We start from the raw sequence: 22,721 nt of genomic DNA on the forward strand, positions 1-22,721 counted from the left end.
ATCCCAATACTCATCATATTCTAGTTCAGTGCAGTGCACATTTGGGGTGAGTTCACTTTCCTCGCATTCTATTCCCAGATTGGGTTGAGGTTCACATAAACCAACATCTCCCTCATCATTGAAATCTAGTGTATCCTGTGAGTGAAGTATATCATCATCATTATATTCGAAAGACACCCATGTATCTCCACCATTCTTTTGAACAATCATTGAGATCGACTCATCGGGGAATTGAACCGTATGCTCATTAATGGAATCCAACTCCTCATTCCAAATTTCAGATTTCTTCAAAAGCGAGTGAGGATCATTTTCCTCGCATTGTATTTCTAGGTTGGATTGTAGTTGGGATGAGCGAGCTTCCTCTATCCTATCGAGGCGCGAATTGAGTGCTTCCATTGCTTTTCTAATACACTCCATGTTATGCTGAAATGAATTCTCTTGGATCGTTTCTGGTTGGTTCTCAAAGGTAGGGTATCCAAGAGAATAATCATTACAACATGTTCTTGGTTCATCTTCCCAGTTTTGATGGTTCCACTGGTTATAGTCATACTGATCATACATGGGAGAACATGATGGTTGATAATAATCCTCATTCCCATAATTATGATCGTATACATACCTATTAGCCGATGGAGCAAAACGCTCTAGTCGGTTTTCAATGTCGGTTCTCGATAGAGAAAAATCTTGATGTATATGTTGAATTCCAAAACCCTCAGGCATTTCTCAAAACTGCTTATCCATCTCAGCATAGACACGTACCCAAGCTTCCATAGTAGAACCCTAACTCTGAGTCTAATTCTAAGAAAAATAGAAAAAAAATCCTACAGAAGTATGGAAAGTAAGAGGAGGAGAAGTTAGAAAGAAGGTACCAAATGAGAAGTTCTTATGTTAAGATCCTGTAAAAGAAAACAATAGAAAGTTAGTTTCTAAAAAAGAAAGTTCCCTAAACTTAGAAGCTAAGTTAGTTTCTAAAAAGAAGACCTAGAATTAGAAAGTTTCTAAAATAGAAAATCGAAGCCTAAAAATAAAATAAATGAAAGATGAGTTAGTTTCTAAAATTAGAAAGAATTTCTAAAAAAGGCAATAATTAACCTAGTTTCTAAAAACAAAAGATGAAAGTTTTAAAAATAAACTAGTTCCTAAAAATAGAAAAATACTAGAAAATAGAAATTTTTCAAAACTCAAATCCTAATTCAAAAAATAGAAAAAGTAGAGGAATTAGAAAAGGATTACCAGTTTAGAAGTTATTTCAGGATCCTACAAAACAGGAAAATAGTTTAGTTTCTAAAAATAAAATAATAGTTTCTAAAAAATAAAATAAAATAAAAACCTTTAACCTAAAGTTAGTAAAATCCTAATCCTAACCTAATTCTAAAACTAATTAATTTCAGAAAAATGTAACCGTCAGTCCCCGGCAACGGCGCCAAAAACTTGTTCACACCCCAAGTGCAGGGTTGTGATGTAGTAATAAACTCGGTAAGACCGAGGTCGAATCCACAAGGACTGAAACCTGTACGTTATCTGAAAATAACCAGATCTAGAACTAGACTAAGATGCGATCTAAATCAAATAGAATTTAAGGAATAATTATGGAATAATTATCTAAAACTTAAGGAATTCGGAGGAAGAAAACTAGGGATTCAGAGGATCCACTTGTAGAGATCAGGGAGATCTTATGCCTGCTTCAAAAATCATGAAAATTAAACTGAACTTCTTCTGATATAATTTTAAAGAGATGAAAGGTATATGAATTAGAATAGATTCCATCACCAAACCATGCCCAGGAGACAAAGTCAACAACAGAATTAAATTAATTACCAACCAATCAGATGATTATGAAGGTTAGGAAGGGTACCGACATCCGACCATGCCCAGGAGACGATGGCGAACAACAGGGCTTCCTGACGTCATAATCAAAATAAGGAAAAAGAAATACTCAAAGCCATTGCAGACCCATTGTAATTTCAGTCACAACAGACCATTAAAGACTAAGAAAAACATTCCTTTAATAATCAACTAAAATCAACATCAGTTCAGTCTAAATAAAAGGCACAAGCAAAAAGGTCCCCCATCACACTGCAAGCTTCACCTCTTAGCCCTAGCTAAGAGGTTCAGCCGGACATGGATGGGCTGGATCTCTTAAAAACAAAATAAACAAATTAAAATAAAAATAAAAGGAAAAAGGAAAAAAAACAAAACTCTCTTCACGCGTCAAAGGATGTCTCCAAATTTCCCTCTAAAAAGCTCTCCTCCTCCTTTCACTTTTTCTTTCTTTTATAAGCTAAAAGGACGTGGGCCGGGAGAGAGCCGAAGCTCCTTACGCACGTTGCTGGAGTTGGAGCCGTCCTCTCTTCGCAGTTCGAATCGTAGCAGGAATGGATTTCTTACGGTGTTTTTCTGGTGGGGCCCATTCTCGGTTTCAGACAGGAGATCCACTCCGTTCACCAGATTCTCCTCGAAATTTCGACCGGAGATGGTCGGTTCTAGTCGTCCGTTGATGCGGCCCACTGAGATAATCAGGCTGCAACGGCAGTTAAACGGTCTTCTTGCGATCACTATAACAATCATGTGAATGTACATGGCCGCCAAATATCAGCATGACTTCGATTGATTTTGGAATTCCTACAATATGAACCGGTCGGATCTTCCTCTTGGCCAGCCATGGTGGCCCACCTGGGTCGACAGATCCAGCCGCAAAACAGAGCTTACGCAGCTCTGTTCGCGCTGGTGGGATGGTGAGGCCCATTATTGATGTCATCGGAGAAATCCACCACGTTCATTACGTTCTACTCGAAAAACCGGTTGGAAAAGACTAGTTTTGGACGTCCTCTGATGTGGTCCACTGGATTTCTTATTGCACCGCTCGTCCTACTTTTGAAAGGCAGGGAACCCATTCTCGCTGTCTTTTGCAATTCTGTCCTCTAGGCTATGATAAGAGGAAGCGTGGTCTTCTGATGGACGGTCTAGATCAGACCTTTGGAGCATGTTGGTGGCCCACAAGATCGGACCGCGATCTCTGTTTCATAACAGAAACAGAACTTCGTTTTTGAAGAGGAGACGTCCAGAGGACGGTTTGCCATGCAAGTCTTAGTGCAAAAAGTGTACTATGTACACTGTATAATGATTATGAAAAATCCACACCATCCATCTTGTTGTCCATTTCATTTGAGCCGTGGGGGCCGAAGTTAAAGAGTATCTGGACAGCGGGTGGGCCCCAAATCAGGGTTTTATGGACTGATCTGTTAGTTCAGCCACTTTCACGAGGATCCAATGGGTGAAATTTGACGTGTACGGTTAGTTTTTGGTCCTCGAGCTACGTATAAAGTTTCGAGCTAAACGGATGGTGGGAACCCTGTGATCTTGCATTCTGGACCAATTTTCGGGCCACTTGAGCTTCAGTTTCCCGATTTCCGCGGATCCCCGGCGTGTAGTTCCGTCGATCTTGGTTCCCTGAAGTCCGTCCCTTGCCTTTGTACATTCTGAACGTTAAATCCGTGCTTTTAGCATCCCGATCCAGTCTCAGCTCGCAATTCCACCTTGCAACACAAACATGATTAAAATGGGTCATTCAATGGTACCATGTTCATAAATCCAGGCAATAACTAGGTCTGATATGTAATATTTAACCCTCAACAATGCCCACGAGGGCGGATGTGGTTCTACTGTTCGATTATGATTCCGATAAGTTAATTACTGGAAGGAAGGATGGAACAATCAAAATGTGGGAAACAAAAACCATGACATTGAGCAACACTCTTTTTGCTTGCTGTGGTTCTATTAACGATCTTGCAATAACCCATGATAATCATTCTGTTATTGCAGCAAGCGGCTCGAACTTGTATTGGTTTGGTGTAGGCTCTGGTAGGATCCTTCATACACTAAAGGGACACACAGATAAGTTCTGCACCGTTTATGCTTCAAGGCAGTATGTGGTCAGTGCCGGTCAGGATTGAAGACTAAAAATCTGGGACATACAGGGTGGTTACTACAATTGCAATGCGCTTTGCAGTTGCAATGATGGAAGGATACTTTCGTCGGGTCATGCCAGCAGGAAGCTTTGTTTGTGGGGTTCAAAGACAGCATGGTGTATCCGTGAAATTGCCGCTCATCACAGCTCCATCACATCAATCTCTCAGTCTGGATGTGGACGCATTTTGTTGACGAGTGGAAGGGACAATGTAAACAAGTTATTCGACATTCGAACCTTTAAAGTCTGTGGCAAGTTTAGAGTGAAAGGACATAGCTTGGCATCAAATCAGAGTCGTTCATGCATGAGTCCAGATGACAATTATGTTGCAGTGGGGTACGCTGATGGGTCTATTTATGTCTGGTCGAGATTAAAAGGGGCGAGAGTGGGTACCTTAACGGGCCACACAGCTCCTGTTCTTTCATGTTCATGGAGTGGGCTGGGAATGCCCCTTGCTTCTACTGATGAGAATGGAACATCATGCATATGGACATGATGGTTTTCATTTTTCTTGATTTTCCACGTGGTAATAACTGTAATAAGACATTTATGTCTTATGTGTTTCCCATTATGCCCTTTGTCAGTGGCATTATTTTATTATATTATAACTTCAACACTATGTAGTAATCAGATGAAGGGAAGATCTGTTTTATTGAGTAATGTCTTCTTCCTCTTCTTTCTGATGCATGAATGGGGTTTCCTGTATTTACATTTTATACAATGGTGAACCCATAAAGGACTATAGTATGCTTGTGTTTTCAATTAATGCAGCTTGGGCTCATGGTTTTGAGATGGAATCATTGATATATGGGCCCCAACATGGATGGCTACTGTTGCATTTCCTTTCAGTTGAATGTGGACCATTGCTGTATTTTCTATCTTAACAGGTTATTTGCTGGCGACCAATTGAAGGGTTGGGATTTTCACACATAGGAGAATTTTGGTGCATGGGCAGTCCACTGTGGCCCATCGTATTAATGTTTGGATCACTGAAACATGGCCCCCGCTTGTACGACCCGAAAACCTGGAGCATACTGTAGATATTCTCAGATCGAGTTTGTATCAAATTTCCATTTTTCCGTGAATCTACTTTATTAGCAGTTATTCCAATGGTCAAGCATATAGAGACATTGATGCGCTATGAACTCGAATACTGGGATCTGTCACAATGGCATTCACGCCATACATCATCCGAGAGAATTATCAATGCTGCTGATTTGGCTCTATATTCAATATGAAATGTTGGACTCAAAGCGTCGACGCCATGATTTCAGTTTGAAATGACGACTTCCAGAAAATGGTTTGGATTCTGAAAGAATTTTTCACATTCCATCAACGGATTTTAGGAGCATGTACAACATTTTTTCAACTGTTAGTAGGATCTACAGAGGTGCGGGTATGCATACTACCCTGAAGCTTTAAGTTTGTACAAGTTGAGCATAGATCTTGGTGATCCAACTGTTCATCCGATGGTTCCCCATCATGGATAGGGATTTGCCAAAAATATCCCTGATAGGAAGATCCTAACCTTCCATTCTTTTGGCCTTTTCCCATTGAATGTGGGAGACTATGATGGAAGCAATTCAAGTAAGAGGAATCATCAACTTTCTTTCTTGTCATCTAATCGATTTCCATTTCTAATCGAAGAACCTGGATAAAGCTTACCCATAAAAATGCAGGTTCTTAATCTTGGTTGAGAAGACCTCATAACGTCGAGTAATTGGTGTGGTAAGAGAAGACGTCGGCGTCTATTTTTGGAGAAGATTCATACAAGAACAGATCATGACAATAGGACTATGATCATTGCGCAAAATATAAAACCCAACTAACATATCAAAGCTGCAGCATCCATAGATATACAAGCTTGAATGAAAAGAAGCCCTTTAGAAGCTCTTATTTTTTATATCAATCTAACTAAAAAGCTGTGTTTGCTTATCCTTCTTTTAAACACAATTGCCTCCCAATGGAACTGAAAAGGCAGCAACTACTGCAAACATTAAAATTATGGCTGGGAAATTATAGGATCCCTCTCTTCGGCAAATGTACAGTTTGTTGAACTGCAAACTTCTGTACATGTGGGCAATGGTTCTGTGATCCAAACCATTAATCTGATAAGACATTCAGCTAGTGTGGAATGCCTTGAAAACCTTCCAGATTGGAAGATCATAACCTTTTGAAAACAATGACCCCACAAAAATAAAGCTAAGAGACATCCCGTGTTCGATGGATTAGATTTCGATGATCAAAGGAATGGAATTCGAAATGGGAGACTTTTCAGTTGTCCCCCATCCAAGGTGAAGCTAATCATATAAACAGTTTGGCTCATTGAAAATTGTCACCACATGTATGGAATCCTGCATGTCAGTAAACAGTACATTTGTTGATGATCAGGGCCCTATAATTCCTCATTGATTTAAATGGAAAGTGAAAAAAGAAAAATTAAAAAACAGCAGATGGACTAGACAACTGTATGCATTTGCTACCCTTATCTTGATTAATGGTGATTCATCCACCTTACACATGACATAAATGGACTATGGAAATCAATCCAGATTGTCCAAATCATGGGCCCTTTTAGGATGGAGCATAGCCAAAAGAAACCACACTGATTGGATTACCAGACCTTCTGATATTATCCATTGAATGCTGAAGCTGACCATTTACTTTTAACCGTCCAATTGACAGCCACCAATTTAGACAGATCTTTAGATCGGTGTGAACTCTGGCAATGTATGCTCTCTGAAGTGGATGAGTCACCACCAAGGAATGGTGGATACACTCTTGGTAATCTATATAACCCTTCTATCAGTGTAAGTTAAGTTACTGTCTCATTGTCTACAAGATTTTGAAGAAATCTCGGAATCGGCGGCACACTTACCTCTAATACTCCCTCCAGAATTTGAACTACCTGACCCATTGACGGTCGAGATGCCTCGTTCTCTTGAATACACCAACAAGCAACTCTGCAAGCTCTGTTGAGTTCTTCCATATCAGCATTACCCTCTAATCTGTGATCTAATAAGCAGAGGACATTACCTTCTTTGATCTTGCCTGCTGCCCAAACAGGGAAATAAGAAGCCCCAGAAATTCCAGAATGCTTGCTGTTTCTATTTCCCCATACAAGTTCGAAAATCATCATTCCGTAACTGTAAACATCAGCTTTTGCTGTTATAGCTACCCCATGAATCCATTCCGGTGCAAGATACCCTATGGTTCCTCTCATGGTCGTCAGTACTCGGCTGAAATCCCTGCCGACAAGCTTCGCCAAGCCGAAATCCGCCACTTTGGGACAAAACACAGCATCCAAAAGTATGTTCTCAGGCTTTATGTCGCAATGTATTATGCATTCTCTGCATTCCTCATGGAGATAAGCTAATCCTTTAGCAGTTCCAAGTGCAATTTGATACCGCGTCTTCCAGTCTAAGACATCGGAATCCTTCCTAAACAGATGAGAATCTAAAGACCCGTTTGGCATGAAATCATAAACCAGCAACCTTTTACTGCCTTCAGAGCAGAACCCATGAAGGCGAACCAGATTAATGTGTTGGATCATCCCAATCGTGCTCACTTCTGACCGGAACTGCTTCTCCCCTTGTCTAAGGCCTTCCAGTTTATTCACAGCTACAACAGAAGAATCAGGCAAAGTCCCTTTGAAAACAGAACCGAAGCTTCCTCCTCCTAACTTCTCTGCGAAATCATTGGTTGCGCTTCGTAAATCTGTATACCTGAATGCAACCAAAGAACCAGTAACTGCTGTTGATGCACGATTCAGTAATTTCCTTCGGCATCTCCTAATTATCACCAAAACAATGACAAAAAATGCTACCATCCCAATGCTACTGCCTACAATAACCCCAGCAGCCACTCTCTTACTAGTTCTATGAGATGCTGCAACACGGAGATAAAGATATCTTCCTTTAACATCAGTGTCGGATAGTTGCCGAAGATTCAACAGATCTCCATTCCATATAAAACACCCACTACTGTTGTAGGCATAAGCAGTACAAGAACAGTCATCGAAGCAAGCTAGTTCACATTCTTCAGCTCTCCCTGCTGTTGAGGATTGTGGATTTACAGGCAATCGCATGTTGGGTATTGGAAGAAACACATCGTTTTCTCCACCAATGGAGCTGTTATCACTGCACTGCAAATGGGTCTCCCTTACACACCCACCACTCCAGTCCTCCATTCCCCAATCTTTCGAAGAGCGTGGGCGAAAACCCTGCAAACATTGACAGGAGGGCAAGCTGTTTGCATTACACATACCGAAAGATCCGCAGGCACCATAAACCTTACATTGATCTTGCGGAAGGATCCAAAACGAAGTCCACTTCCCGTTGTCCTTAGACCATATTGATTGCTTCAACTGCCCTGACGTGCTCATCACTGTTCTTGCAACGATGGAAGCATTACTATAGAGGAAGGTGAAGTAGTTCTCGTTTCTGTTTGTGATGTAACTGAGGCTGATCCAGTCGTTAATTTGACGGTAGCCTTGTAATCGAACTGAAGGGAAGTTATTACCGTTCCATATACCACTACTCCAGTACCTATAAGAATCATTCTGCAGCATAAAATACTGATTGGTTCCATCTTGTTCTATCTGAAGAGAGAAGGCACCTGGAGCGGGATCTTCTGAATTACTCCAAGAAATAAGGCGCTGGCGTAGTCCAGTGATTTTGTTCAATCCAAATCGTTGACCAGGTAGCCATGTATCAGTTGGGTGATCAAAGCTCTGCCAAATCACAGAAGACGAATTGGACACTTCTCTCAGAACAAGATTTCCAGTGTCGAGAAGGACAGCAACAGTGGGATTTGAGATTTTAGAGGTCGAATTCGACGAGCAAGTTGGGATTTTGGTGCGGTTGATGAGGACTAGATTTCCATCTTGTTCTGATATTTTTAGCTGCGACGAAGCATCGGGCAGGGGTGTTTCTCTGTTGGCCACCCAAACGACGGTTTGTTGGGAGACTTTCTTGAACCAGATGCCTATGTAGTATTTTTTGGAGTGGCCTGGTGTGAAGAAACCCAGTTCAAATTTTCCACCTTTGGAGGTTATGGTGAAATTTCCTGAGAGAGGTTGGGTTAGAGAGATGGTATCAGCTGCCATGGAGAAATGGATCTTGAAAGTGAAGAAGAGAAAAACAGCAAGAAAGAACCATGGCCTGCTTGTGGTTTCCATCTTTTCATGAAGAGGAGAAAAGAACAGACAAGGAAGATATATGAGCAAGAAGAAGAGGAAGTCTTAATTGGATTTATGGATGATATTTCCCGAGCGGAGAAAATTAATTTTGGTGATTTTGATTTAAAAATGATTGTGGATGGTAACCGCTTTTGCCTCTTGGCTCAAGGGAGGAAAACGACAATTAATGAATTAAATAACGCGTTTTCAAACTGTTTGGGTATTTCCAACGAAATTTCGGAGAGAGACAAACGCCGCCTTCGAATTATGGTAGTTCATAGGAAGTGTTAAATCCGTAGACACGCATATCAAAAGGTGAGCTACGGCCTACGAGTGCCATCATTTTGGATCCATGCATCCCTTTATCCACTGGAAGAAATGGTCTTGATTCCTGCATTGATGCGATGCATATAACTACAACAGATATCGATCGTGAATTTGTGACGCTTTATGCAGGAGGAGCACGAAAAGCTGTCCATCCCCGTTTCTGAGTCTTGATGCCATTTATAAATTATTTAAAAATAAATAAATAAATAATAAGTCAATACAAGAAATTTCAGTCTCAATCTAAACACCCAGCATTTATGGTTGAGTGACTCCAAATTTCAAACTTAAGACTTTAATTTTCAAACTTGCCTAATCATTAGGTAACAATTACGGCCCAATCCTTGGGGCGCGGATTCGCTACTTACATGTTGAGCGGCCATACTTGCTACTAAAGTGACGTCACCAATCCCATCATGATGTATTTTATGTATCCACACAGTCCATCCATTTTGAGAGGCCATTTTGGGGCATGATCCAAGGAATGATTTAGATTTAAAGCTCGAGTGGACCCCACTGCTAAAAAAAAAAAAAAAGCAGAGAGAGTGACGTCCACCGTTAAAAACTTGCAAGGGTCACAAAAGTTTTAGATGAAGCTGATATTTGTGTCTTACCTTCTTTAATGTTGGTGTTAACTTATAAATAGATTGGATCTCAAATAAACATAACGGTGGACCTTACTAAGGTTTCAATGGTGGGCGTCACGCTTTCCAATTTTATTTTATTTTTTTCTCCGTGGTATGTGCTATCTGCCCCATTTTTTGAATCAAACCCTAAAATGATATCTTCAAACGGATGGACGGTGTGGATACATCACATACATCATGACTGGACAAGAAAACTTGGTGACGTCACTTCAGCAGTACGGAGTCTGCTTAACCTGCCCATAGCTAATCCGTGTTCCGGCTGCATCATGGTAAGGTAATGATGCAGGTAGCAGACGTTTGTTCTTCCACTGATTGAATTTCGACGGTCAATTTGAGAGCCTGTTTTAGGGATGCGGATTGCGTCCTATCTCCGCCGGGACGGTAATCCGTCCGGGCAAGGCTCTGTAGGGGCTCACCGTGACGTAAGTATTTTATCCAAGCTCGCTTTTCTCATATTATTTTAAGATTTTAAGGTATGAGCCCAATACTAAGAAAGGTATGGGGCTTAATTGGACCACAAAGTAGGGATTTAATGTCCACCATTAAAAACTTCTTGGGAGCTGGAGAAGTTTTGGATCAAGCTAATATTTGTGTTTTCACTTCATCCATGCCTACATTACCTTATTGATAGGTCGGATGATTAAAAAAACATCATGGTGGCCCTTAGAAAGGTTTCATCTGTGGGTGTCATTATCACTGTAGCTTGCTCTGGTGTGGTCCAGTGGAGCTGTTGACCTATTTCAATTTTACATAAATACTTTAAAATGATTTGAGAAAAGCGATGAAATGTGTGGATAAAACACTTACATCACGGTGGGCCCTTGATAGGTTGGATGGTAAAAAAAACATCGGTGGCCCTTAGAAAGCTTTCAACGGTAGTGCCATTATCACTGCAGCTTCCTTTGGTGTGGTCCACTAGAGTTATGTACATGTTTTATTTTTAAGATCATTACCTTAAAATGATCTGATAAAAGCGATGAATGGCGTGGATACCCTTTTTTCAATTTTTTTTAAAAGGAAGGTGTGCAATCAAGCATTGTGGGCCTACACGGGAAGAGAGAGAGAGAGAGAGAGAGAGAGAGAGAGAGAGAGATCTAACCAGTCCGACACGCGTAGTAGTCAAATTCATTTAAGAGCATGATCTAAAAAATAAGGCAGATCCAAATCACACCCTGATCCATAGCTCAAGTGGTAGACTGAGTGAAAGATACCTCATTTCAACACTAAGGTCTAGGTATAGATTCCGTAGTGAGGGTGGCTGTCTTGGTATAAATTCCCTAGTGGGGGTGGCTAACAGTGATGTGTGAACTGACAGTGGGGTGTACTAACAAGCTAACCAAAAAAAATAAAAAAGGCAGTTTCAAATCTTAAGTAGACTACGCAACAGAAAAACAGTAGTGATTAAACGCCCACCATAAAAACTTATTAGGGGACACTGTAGTGTTCCACCCCGTCCATCCATTTTAACAGTTAATTTTAGGTCGTGATCCCAAAAATGAAGCATATTCAAATCTCAAGTGGACTACACTATAGGAAATAGAGTGAATTGAGTGTCTGCTGTTGAAAAATTGTTAGGGGCCACAAAAGTTTTGGATCAAGCTGATATCTTTATTTTCCCTTCATTTAGGTCTTTGTGATCTTATGAACAAGTTGGATGACAAATAAAGATCATTGTGGGCTCTAGAAAGGTTTCAACGGTCGAAATCATTATTCCCACTGTTTCCTGTGGTAGGATCTACTTGAACTTTGGATATGCTTCAATTTTTGGCTCAACGCTTAAAATGAGCCGAAAAAATGGATAGACAAAGTGGATAAACTACATACATTCATAGTAGGCCCAACTGAGTTTACTCAGTACGCAATCTCATTTCCATATAAACACATACATTGAGGTGAGCCCCACAGACAGGGCCTCACCCACTAAGCTGCTACCCTGCCTCACTTAATCAGTCATTTGCACCAGTTGGACGCGCTGGGTGTTATATATGCACCACATGATTCCACCTCTGTTTAGCAAAAACAGAGTATTTTGGTTAAAGAAAAACCTGTTTATGGAATATCTGAGTTCTTTCTTTTCTCACTTAACTGGTTGAGATCTTTATTAAAGCTATTTAAAATTTCAGAGTTTAAGAGAAAACCGTGTTTTACTGATTTAATTAATTTAGAATATGAGGCCTCAGTTCACCATGAACAGAGAACTTCTCTGTTTGGTACCTAATATGTGCATAACGGGTCATGTTTGGTTTATCAAATCCATTGAGCTGATGGTCCCCATCATGGATGAACCATGCCCAAAAAACATCTTCATTTGGTCAACTCTAACCTTTCCCTAGTTAGCATGTAAATAAATGGTTAAGAAGAAATGTACTAACTGTCCATATTCAATGAAGAAAAAACATGATTGGATGCTTAGGACTTCCAATTTGGTAGATTTTTTTTGTCATGGTTCATCCATGATGGGGACATTAAATCAATGTATCGGACAAACAAACCGTTGGGCCCTACATGCACCCATTTGGTACCAAATAGGGAACTTTCAGCCTCTTACAGTACATGTGATGACTTCAAATTCTGAGAATAGTTATTATAAAGAAGATAAATAACTATTGCAGTGAGGTGAATATATTTTTACATGTAGATAAATCAATAATAGAAAATGATTACTGGTAAATGACTTGAAGAAGAATCAAACCTTTTCACTTTTGTTTTTCTAATCTGCAAAAATTTTGAGAAGTTAAACCATATAATAAAATTGATTGAAATAATCTCAAAATAAGGCTTTCAGTTTTATTTTCCATATCAATTAAACTGCAAAAGCTTTCCAACACACAAATGTACCAAAATTAAAAATTTAAAAAAAAAAAAAAAAAAAGAACAAAGAGAGCATAGCCAAAAGAAACCACACTTATTTAGATTACTAAACCATCTGGTACTATCGATTGAATGTGAAAGCTGACCATTTTCCTTTTAAGATAATTGGATTACTAAACCATCAGTATGATCTGGTAATCTAGTCCTGCTCACAGTGTAAGAGGTTATCGTCTCCTCATTGTCTACAAGATTTTGAAGAAATCTTGGAATCGGTGGCATGCTCACCTCTAAAACACCCTCCAGAATTTGAACAACCTGACCCATCGACGGTCGAGACTCCTCATTCTCTTGAATACACCAACAAGCAACTCTGCAAGCTCTGTTGAGTTCTTCCATGTCAGTAATACCCTCCAATCTGTGGTCTAATAAGCAGAGGACATCACCTTCTTTGATCTTGCCTGCTGCCCAAACAGGGAAATACCCAGCCTCAGAAATTTTAGATTGCATCGTGTTTCTATTGCCTGATACAAGTTCGAAAATCATCATTCCGTAGCTGTAAACATCAGCTTTTGCTGTAATAGCTACCCCGTGAAGCCATTCTGGTGCAAGATACCCTATGGTTCCTCTCATGCTTGTAAGTACTCGGCTGAAATCCCTGCCCACAAGCTTCGCCATGCCAAAATCCGCCACCTTGGGACAAAATGCAGCATCCAAAAGTATGTTTTCAGGCTTTATGTCGCAATGTATTATGCATTCTCTGCATTTTTCATGGAGATAAGCTAATCCTTTGGCAGTTCCAAGTGCAATTTGATACCGCGTCTTCCAGTCTAAGATGTCAGATTTCTTCCCAAACAGGAGAGAATCTAAAGACCCGTTCGGCATGAAATCATAAACCAGCAACCTTTTACTCCCTTCAGAGCAGAACCCATGAAGGCGAACCAGATTAACGTGTTGGATCATCCCAATCGTGCTCACTTCCGACCGGAACTGCTTCTCCCCTTGTCTTAGGCCTTCCAGTTTCTTCACAGCTACAACAGAAGAATCAGGCAAAGTCCCTTTGAAAACAGAGCCGAAGCTTCCTCCTCCTAACTTCTCTGCGAAATCATTGGTTGCGCTTCGTAAATCTGTATACCTGAATGCAACCAAAGAACCAGTAACTTCTGTTGATGCACGATTTGGTAATTTCCTTCGGCATCTCCAAATTATCACCAAAACAATGACAAAAAATGCTACCATCCCAATGCTACTGCCTACAATAACCCCAGCAGCCACTCCCTTACTAGTTCTACGAGATGCCGCAACACGGAGATAAAGATCTCTTCCTTTAACGTCAGTGTGGGATGGTTGTCGAAGATTCAACAGATCACCATTCCATATAAAACACCCACTACTGTTATAGGCATAAGAAGTACAAGAACAGTTATTGAAGCAAGCTAGTTCGCATTCTTCAGCTCGCCGGACTGCTAAGAATTGTGGATTTACAGGAAATAGAATGTTGAGCATCTTAAGAAAAATGTCTTTTTCTCCACCAATGGATCTGTTATCACTGCATTGCAAATTGGTCTCCCTTAAACACCCGCTGCTCCGGTCACCCAACTCCCAATCTTTCTTAGAGAGTGGGTGGAAACCTTGCAAACATGTACAGAAGGGTGAGCTGCTTCCATTACACACACCATAAGACCCACAAAGACCATAAACATCGCATTGATCTCCCGGAAATGAAGTAAACAAATTCCACTTCTCGGAGTCCTTAGACCATACCCATGACTGGAACTGCCCTGATATGCTCACCGCAGCTTTTACGATGATGGAAGCATCTTTATAGGAATAGGTGAAGTAGTTCTCATTTTTGTTTGTGACATAACTCATATTGATCAGGCCACTCAGGCCACTCCTCTGACCGATGTAGCTTGAAGTCATTTCAGGGATTAAGCTGAAGTAATAGCCGTTCCAGACGCCAGAACTCCAGTATCTATCAGAGTTGTTGTGCAGCATAAAATATTGATTGGTTCCATCTTCTTCTATCTGAAGAGAAAAGGCTCCGGGAGCGGGATCCTCCGAATTCCGCCATGAAATAAGGCGCTGGCGTAGTCCAGTGATCTTGTTCAATCCAATCCGGTTACCAGGCAGCCATGTATCAGTTGGGTAATCAAAGCTTTGCCAAATCACGGAGGAGGAATTCGACACTTCTCTCAGAACAAGATTTCCAGTGTCGAGAAGGACTGCAAAAGTGGGATTTGAGGTTTTAGAGGTTGAATTGCATGACCAAGTTGGGATTTTGGTGTGGTTGATGAGGACTAGATTTCCATCTTGTTCTGATATTTTTAGCTGCGACGAAGCATCAGGGAGGGGTGTTTCTCTGTTGGCTACCCAAACGACGGTTTGTTGGGAGACTTTCTTGAACCAGATGCCAATATAGTAGTTTTGGGAGAGGCCTGGTGTGAAGAAACCCAATTCAAAGTTGCCATCTTTGGAGGTTATGGTGAGGTTTCCAGATAGAGGTTGGGCTAGAGAGATGGTGTCAGCTGCCATGGAGACATGGGTCTTGAAAGTGAAGAAGAGGATAATAAGAAAAAAAGGAAGAAAGAAGAAAGGCCTGCTTGTGGTAACCATCGCTGCATGAAGGAAAAGCTCAGAGGCAAGGTATATGAACAAGAAGCAGAGATATTTTGCTTAGATTTAAATTCCGTTTTTCAGCTCCGAGGCGAGGAAAATTGACTTTTGTGATTTAATATCTTTCTGGCAGGCGTTATTTCGTTGTTACGTAACGAATTTCTGGTTTTTTGTCGGATGCGGATTGCGTGTTCTCGATGGCGCTGGGAGGTACCGGGATTGTGCCGCTACAAGAGATGAGTACCGTCCAGTACGTGCTCGACTTGCCGACTTTCAAACTGATGTGGATTACATGCTCATACTGTCCTACTGGACGTTGCTACGTGAGCTCGAACATGATCTACATATATCATCTATGCCTTCTATTTTATTTTTTAAGGTCATTCTACAGTAGAGCCCAAAAATGAGGCAGATCTAGATCTCAAGATGCCCACATGAAACAGTGTTTGATTGAATGCTCACCATTAAAAATTTCCTAAAGGCTGTGAAAGTTTTTAGATCAAGCTCGTATTTGTGTTTTCTCTTTATCTAGGCCTGTGTGACTTAATTAGCAGGTTGGATGGACCTAGGAAGTTTTTAATGATGGCACTCAATCACCACTATTTTCCTATGGTGTGGTCAAACTGATATTTGAATCTGCTTCAATTTTGGGCTCATATACAAAAATAATTATCCAAAATGGATTGATAGTGTGGATAAAACAAATACATCATGGTGAGGCCCACATAGCTCTGTCCTTTGCTGATTGACAGTGTCAAAATGCAATCCGCATCACATTCAAACATGCTTTATCAGGCCTCATTTCTGATAGTGCCACCAGGCCCAATCAAATCCCACCATGTCCTAATACGACTATATTAGGTGGTGGTGGGGTGGGGTGACCTGTCAAACTTTGAAATCTGATAATAAGTTAAATCCAACCCTGATCTCTATCCAAGGACATGAATCTTATTAATTGAAATCTGATAATAAGTAAAATTCAACCCTGATCTGGTATCCAAGGACATGAATTGTATGCTGTACGTTTATATTCAATAATCATACATATATTTTATAATGCTGATTAAATTATATATGACTTGTCAAAGAAAATATATCAAATCTATAAACTAATCCAAATAACCTTAATTAAGAGAAGAATAAAGAATCCATACCCCATTAATCGTAATTGAAAATAGAAATAAATATTCAAATCCAAGATCACCATCAATCTTTTACTTATAATCTATTAATGTTATAATAACTTTAAGAAAACTCCAAAAAGGGAAACATTCTTAAATATGAAATAAAAATTAATTACTAATATACTTCTAACCGAGGTTATCTTCACTTATGCACTCGGGAGGCGGATTCTAAGTGTACTGAGTAAACTCTGTGGGGTTCGCTGTGATTTTTTTATATTATCCAGTCCGTCCATCCACTTTACCAGATAATTTTATGGCCTTAGCTTAAAACCAAAGTGTATAAAAGGTTAAAATAGACCACACCACAGGAAACAATGAGAATTGAATTTGTATTGTTGAAAAATTCTTGGGGGCCACATAAGTTTTGGATCAAGATTATATTTGTATTTTCCCTTCATCCATGTTTTTGTTTATCATATGAAAATTTTATATGACAAATAAACATCACTGTGGGGCCTAACAAAAGTAATCCTAAACATAAAATTTTATATTTCCAAAAGGGTAACAGCAAAGCCTAATAAATAATTCTCATCAAAAGTTTTAAAAAGTCACCATAAACATTTTAAATAAAATGAATTTATTCAAAACATGATAGCTTTTTATGAAAAGATGGAAAAGTAAAGACCAAAAAAAATGAGATACTAATGCTAATGCGGATAGAATGAATTATGAATGAAAGTAGGATATGCAATGATTGACAATAATCAATACGGTTCAATCTTTTGAATGCTAAGGCCACTTTATATTAGTTGGTCAACACTACGGCCAAATATAATATCTAGCCTCACAGTGGTCTTTTGTAAGCCTGATATGCTCATCTACTTGGCCTCAAATAAGGGATCAATTCATAACTGGTTAAGCTACTATCCTATCTAGCTTCACCATGTATTTTGCAATCTCAATTATGCTCACCTATTTTGCCTTACAATAGGACTTTCAAAAGATACTAATCAGGCTTTAGAGACTTTCAATCTAAGGATCTAGATCATCACATCTATTTATACTTTTAGGGATTTTTAACTTAGAGGACTATTGCTCCACCTATTTTTCGATGTTCTAAATATAATTCCAATGATACATGATTCCAATAATATATTTAAAAGATATTCCCAAAATATCTCATGGTTGCTTTTTTCTAATTGAATTCATAATATATGCTATGTACATAAATCATCAAACTTAAAAGTTGTTTTTAAAAAAATCTAATAATCAACAATGGTCTGCACATAATCAAAGTTTCACACTAATATGTAATATAGCTTGTGAAATATAGAAAATTACATCTAAAACACTAAAATTCTCAGATTTTTTGAATATTTCTAATTTAACACGGAAAATTCTAAAAATAAACCTAAATCTTAATTTTCTTAAAATCACTTTATTAATAAAAAAAACAATTGTGCAATTAATAAAAATCATCTAAGAGTCCAATTAAAGGATTTTAATTAAAAGGAAAACATATAAAGCATTAATTAAAAAGAAATAATTAAAAAACATGCTAATTAAAGACAATGAATAAATAAAATAATCAAATAAATAAACAACTTAAAATAATAATAATAAATGGGTAAGAGTACTGATCACTTTAATAAAAATATTACTCTCTCTCTCTCTCTCTCTCTCTCTCTCTCTCTCTCATAATATATTTAAAAGATATTACCAAAATATCTCCAATTGCTATTTTCTCGTTGAATTCATAATATATGTGATGAACATAAATAATCAAATTAAAAAGTTTTAAAAAAATTCTAATCATCATAAACAATCCACACATGATCAACGTTTCTCGCTAATATGTAATATAGTTTATGAAATCTAGAAAATTACATTTTAAACCCTACAACTCTTAGAATTTTATAATAATTCTAATTTAAAATTGAAAATTCTAAAAATAAAGCTAAATCTTAATTTTCATAATATCACTTAATTTATTAAATTAAAAAAAATCAATTGTGCAATTAATAACAGTCGAAATTTAAAAGTCCAACTAAAGCATTTTAATTGAAAGGAAAACACATAAAGCATTAATTACAAAATGCATTAAAAAGAAATAATTAAAAACATGGCAATTAAATAAATAAATAAACAAAAAAATAAAAACATGGGTGAGAGTACTCACTTTAATAAAAACAAGGTTGAAAAGGGTTCTAAGGCCTCAATTTGAGATCGCCACTTGGTGGAATCTTATCAGTTGGATTAGGTGGCATGGATTGTAATTTGGGCAAAAAGGAAGACTCAACTAGTCTTTTCCTTTGCCACACGCTTATGGGTGAACCAGAGCAACCCCACATGCTATGCACCTTCTCCTACCAAAGTAGGAGAGCCGTTCATGTGGCGGATGACACCCTGGGCTCCGCCCACCATGTGGAAGCATGCCAAAATTTGCAGGGGTGACGTTGTCACCCCACTTAACCTCCCTGTGATATTTAGAGAGATTCTATGTGGCGGGCAACTCCCTAAGTACCACGAAGATCATGAATTGGCCCCAAATTTTGGGGGGGTGCTTTTGGGGTGGTATTTACTCGCTGATTGACTCGGATTTATTTTATTGTGGTCCTAACTATTAACGGATCCTGGTTTGGGCTTGAATTGGGCTTTGATTAGGAATGGACTTGGGCTTAGTTTTAGCCTGAATGAGTTGGCTGAGTTGACTAGGTTGACTAGGTTAATTGGATTTACTGGGCTTGAGTGAGTTTGACTGAGTTAATAGGGTAAACTAGGTTGGCCGAATTCGATTGGGTTGCTTGGATCAACTTATCGGCCCTATTTGAGGTGTCTACAATTTATCGCTATGGGTCCCACACGAAAGATGCCCAACTTATTTTTCACTGGCACTAGACTGGGTGGGTCCCACGCTCCATTGGACGACGCATTTCACGTCAATTTTTACCAGTTACCTTGTTACTTTCCATCGGATGCAATTTGGCTGGTAACCCCAACACCTGACAGCTAGCTGATGTACTCACTTAATGCATGTGTTTTTATCATCCATTCATTTTGCTAACTCGTTTTAGCATGAGCCCAAAAATAGACCAATCCAATGCTCAAGTGGACCACACCACAGAAACAGTGGGGATTGAACGGTTACCATTGAAAACTTTATGGAGACCACAAAATTAGGCCCCCAAGAAGTTTAGGATCAAGCTTTTCTTTGTGTCTTTCCTCCATCAAGGACTGTGTAACTCATGAACAGATTTACATGACCGATAAACATTACTATGGGCCTAAGGAAGGTTTCAACAGTGGACGTCATTATCAGCACTGTTTTTTATGGTATGGTGCACTTGAGCTTTAAATATGCCCCGATTTTGAGCTCATGCTTGAAAATGAACTAGAAAAATGAATAGACAGTGTGGATGAAACAAATACATCATGGTCTTTTAATGTGGTGAAGTTATATGGGCGTCACTCTCACGTATGTTTTATATCCACGTTATCTATCTTTTTGGTGAGACATTTTCAGGGCATGAGCCCATCAAAGGAGGCATATCCGAAGCTAGTTAACCACACTAGTGGGATTGAAGGCGTATAAGCTTTGTATTTTCATTTGATCCATATCTTTGTGACATTATTAACATGTTGGATGACAGCCTTAGGAAGGCTTCAGTGGTGGCATCATTGTTGTAACTGTTTTCTGTGGTGTGGTCCACTTGAGTTTTGGATCTGCTTCATTTTTTGGGTCATACCTTAAAATGATCTTGTAAAATGAGTGAACGGTATAGATATAACACGTACATCATGATAGCCACAACTTTGCTACGTCAACGAACGATGGAGGTCGGAGAAGTCCGCCCCCAACACGCAGTCCGCGTCAACCGTCACGTTTTTAGCTTATCCCGCATTTTCTCCCCCAAGATATTTTGCGCGCCTTATTTCCAGAAGACTTTCGTGTGCTGACTGCTGTAAGATTGATGAGCCTTGATGCCACATCTGCAAAATGATCACACGTACAACAAATTCTGCAGAATTTGTGAATCGGGCCCACCCTAAGCATTTAGTGGGCCAGATGATTAGTTTGGTCCACCCATCAATAGCGCCATACTTTATTGAAAAATTGTAACCAACGGCTCATATTTAACGTGAGTATGTGGCTTTATTTGATGCGCAGACTAGCCTTATGTTCAAGACATAGCATGTTGATGTGTCCTGCCAGATTAATGGCCCAGATTTTGTTTTCTTTTTTCATATTTTGGGCGAAGCCCCGTGTCTGTCTCATGCGAGCGAGTAGAGTTAACGTTCCAATAACTGAGGCCTGTTGAATTTCTACGTAAAACATTTCCTTTGACGTTCATGACAATGTGAACCTTCGGCCGAGGATATGTAAGATGTCCTCGCCCATGAGTACCCACCAACAGGACCCATCCTTTGGTGTTCAAGACCGTTGATTGGATGAGACGAAGTATGGATAGATCATGCCCGAAAATTCTCAGTTGATTGGATGAGACGAAGTATGGATAGATCATGCCCGAAAATTCTCAGGAAAATTCTCAGGCGCAGTCGGGTGCTACCCACCAGGACCGAGCTAGAGACCGACGGTACTATCAACATCAAGTGGGCCTCACATGAGTTCAATAGAAAAGGTGGGACCCACATGATAGATGATGGACATTAAAGGTGGGCCTGCATGATGAACGGCCTGTATTGAAGGTGCCCACTACATAATGAATGGTCCACATCAAGGTGGGCCCACATAATGCACGACTCACATCAAAGGTGGGCCCCACTGATGGATGACCTACATCAAATTGTGGCCTAACATGATGGACTATCCAAGTTAAGTGGGCCTCACTTGATTGATGGTCCACATCAAAGGTGGGATCCATATAATGGATAATGGACATCAAAGACGGGCCCACGTGATGGGTGATTGACATGAAAGGTGGGCCAACATGATGAACGATTTGCATTGAAGGGGGCCCTACATAATGAATGCTCAACATAAAGGTGGCCCATATAATTAATGGGAGTAGGGGCCACGCATGATGAATGACCTACATTGTGGCCCCTCGTTATGGATATTCAACGTTAAGTGTGCCACACCCAATGGACGGCCCACATCTAAGGTCTCGCATTATGGAGGACTCATATGTAAAGTGGCCCAACATAATGGATGATCCACATAGGTGCACCTCACATGATGGATGGTGGACATCAAAAGTGGGCCCCACATGATGGGCAACCCACTTCAAATGTGGGGCCTATACGGTGAACACATCAAATGTGGATTCCACACAGTGGGTAGTGGACATTGAGGAGGGCCACATGAAGTACAATTAGCATTAGTGGTGGTCGGCACATGATTGTTGACCTACATCATGGTGGTCCCCACATAATGGATGGTCCATGTTAAAGGTCAACCCCTAATGATGAATGATTGACATCCAAGACAAGCCTTGCATAATAGATGACCCAATTTGAAGGTTTGCATCACACAATGAATGATCCATATCAAAGGTAAGCTTCATATGACGGAGGATCCATATCACTTGTTTACATAATGCATTGCCTAAATGTCTTAAGACATGAAGGTTGTACCAATACATTTTTATTTTTTATTTTTGTCATTTAGGCTACGGTCAAGCTATAAGAAGATTCACCAAAACAACAATTGTATTGCTCTTATAACGAAGTTATTATAACTTTACAAATGACATTAATTGGCCTTAGAAAAAGATATTATTTGAATGTTTTATCAAGCATGTTTATTTTGTATAAGAGTGTTTTTTTTTTTTTTTTGGAAACTTAATTTTACCAAACCAGCTTATTTAAAACAATAGCTAGAATATAAAGAGCTTATTACAATAACTCTTATTTGAAAAGCTCTTATTAAATTAGAGTTGAGATGCCAAACGGGCCCTAAGTTAAATATATATACATCGTGCTACTGATTAAAGTCTAAGAACATTGGTTTTTTAAAGACAACCCCAACAATCACACCATTCATCTTCAATATGGATCCAATTGAACCATGGTCGTCAACATTTTGGCCAAATCAC

At 39.4% G+C, this 22,721-nt stretch overlaps 2 protein-coding genes across 2 annotated transcripts; both read right to left on the reverse strand.

Annotated features, from left to right (window-relative positions):
• Positions 1 to 6,387: 6,387 nt before the first annotated feature.
• On the reverse strand, positions 6,388 to 9,327 carry LOC131241657 (G-type lectin S-receptor-like serine/threonine-protein kinase At2g19130). The gene has a single exon (XM_058240308.1). The coding sequence runs from the start codon at positions 9,144 to 9,146 to the stop codon at positions 6,783 to 6,785; it is 2,364 nt and encodes a 787-aa protein (XP_058096291.1). The 5' UTR covers positions 9,147 to 9,327; the 3' UTR covers positions 6,388 to 6,782.
• Positions 9,328 to 13,003: 3,676 nt separating this feature from the next.
• LOC131241625 (G-type lectin S-receptor-like serine/threonine-protein kinase At2g19130) lies at positions 13,004 to 15,971 on the reverse strand. Its single transcript, XM_058240306.1, has one exon. It carries the CDS (start codon positions 15,539 to 15,541, stop codon positions 13,085 to 13,087), a length of 2,457 nt encoding a protein of 818 aa, XP_058096289.1. The 5' UTR covers positions 15,542 to 15,971; the 3' UTR covers positions 13,004 to 13,084.
• Between the last annotated feature and the right edge of the window lie 6,750 nt (positions 15,972 to 22,721).

Source organism: Magnolia sinica, chromosome 1, assembly GCF_029962835.1.
Source record: "Magnolia sinica isolate HGM2019 chromosome 1, MsV1, whole genome shotgun sequence".
Lineage (NCBI taxonomy): Eukaryota > Viridiplantae > Streptophyta > Magnoliopsida > Magnoliales > Magnoliaceae > Magnolia > Magnolia sinica.

What these genes read in the sequence shown, in the direction of transcription:
- LOC131241657 (XM_058240308.1), bottom strand. Translation starts at nt 9,146, where the DNA reads ATGGAAACCACAAGCAGGCCATGGTTCTTTCTTGCTGTTTTTCTCTTC.
- LOC131241625 (XM_058240306.1), bottom strand. Translation starts at nt 15,541, where the DNA reads ATGGTTACCACAAGCAGGCCTTTCTTCTTTCTTCCTTTTTTTCTTATT.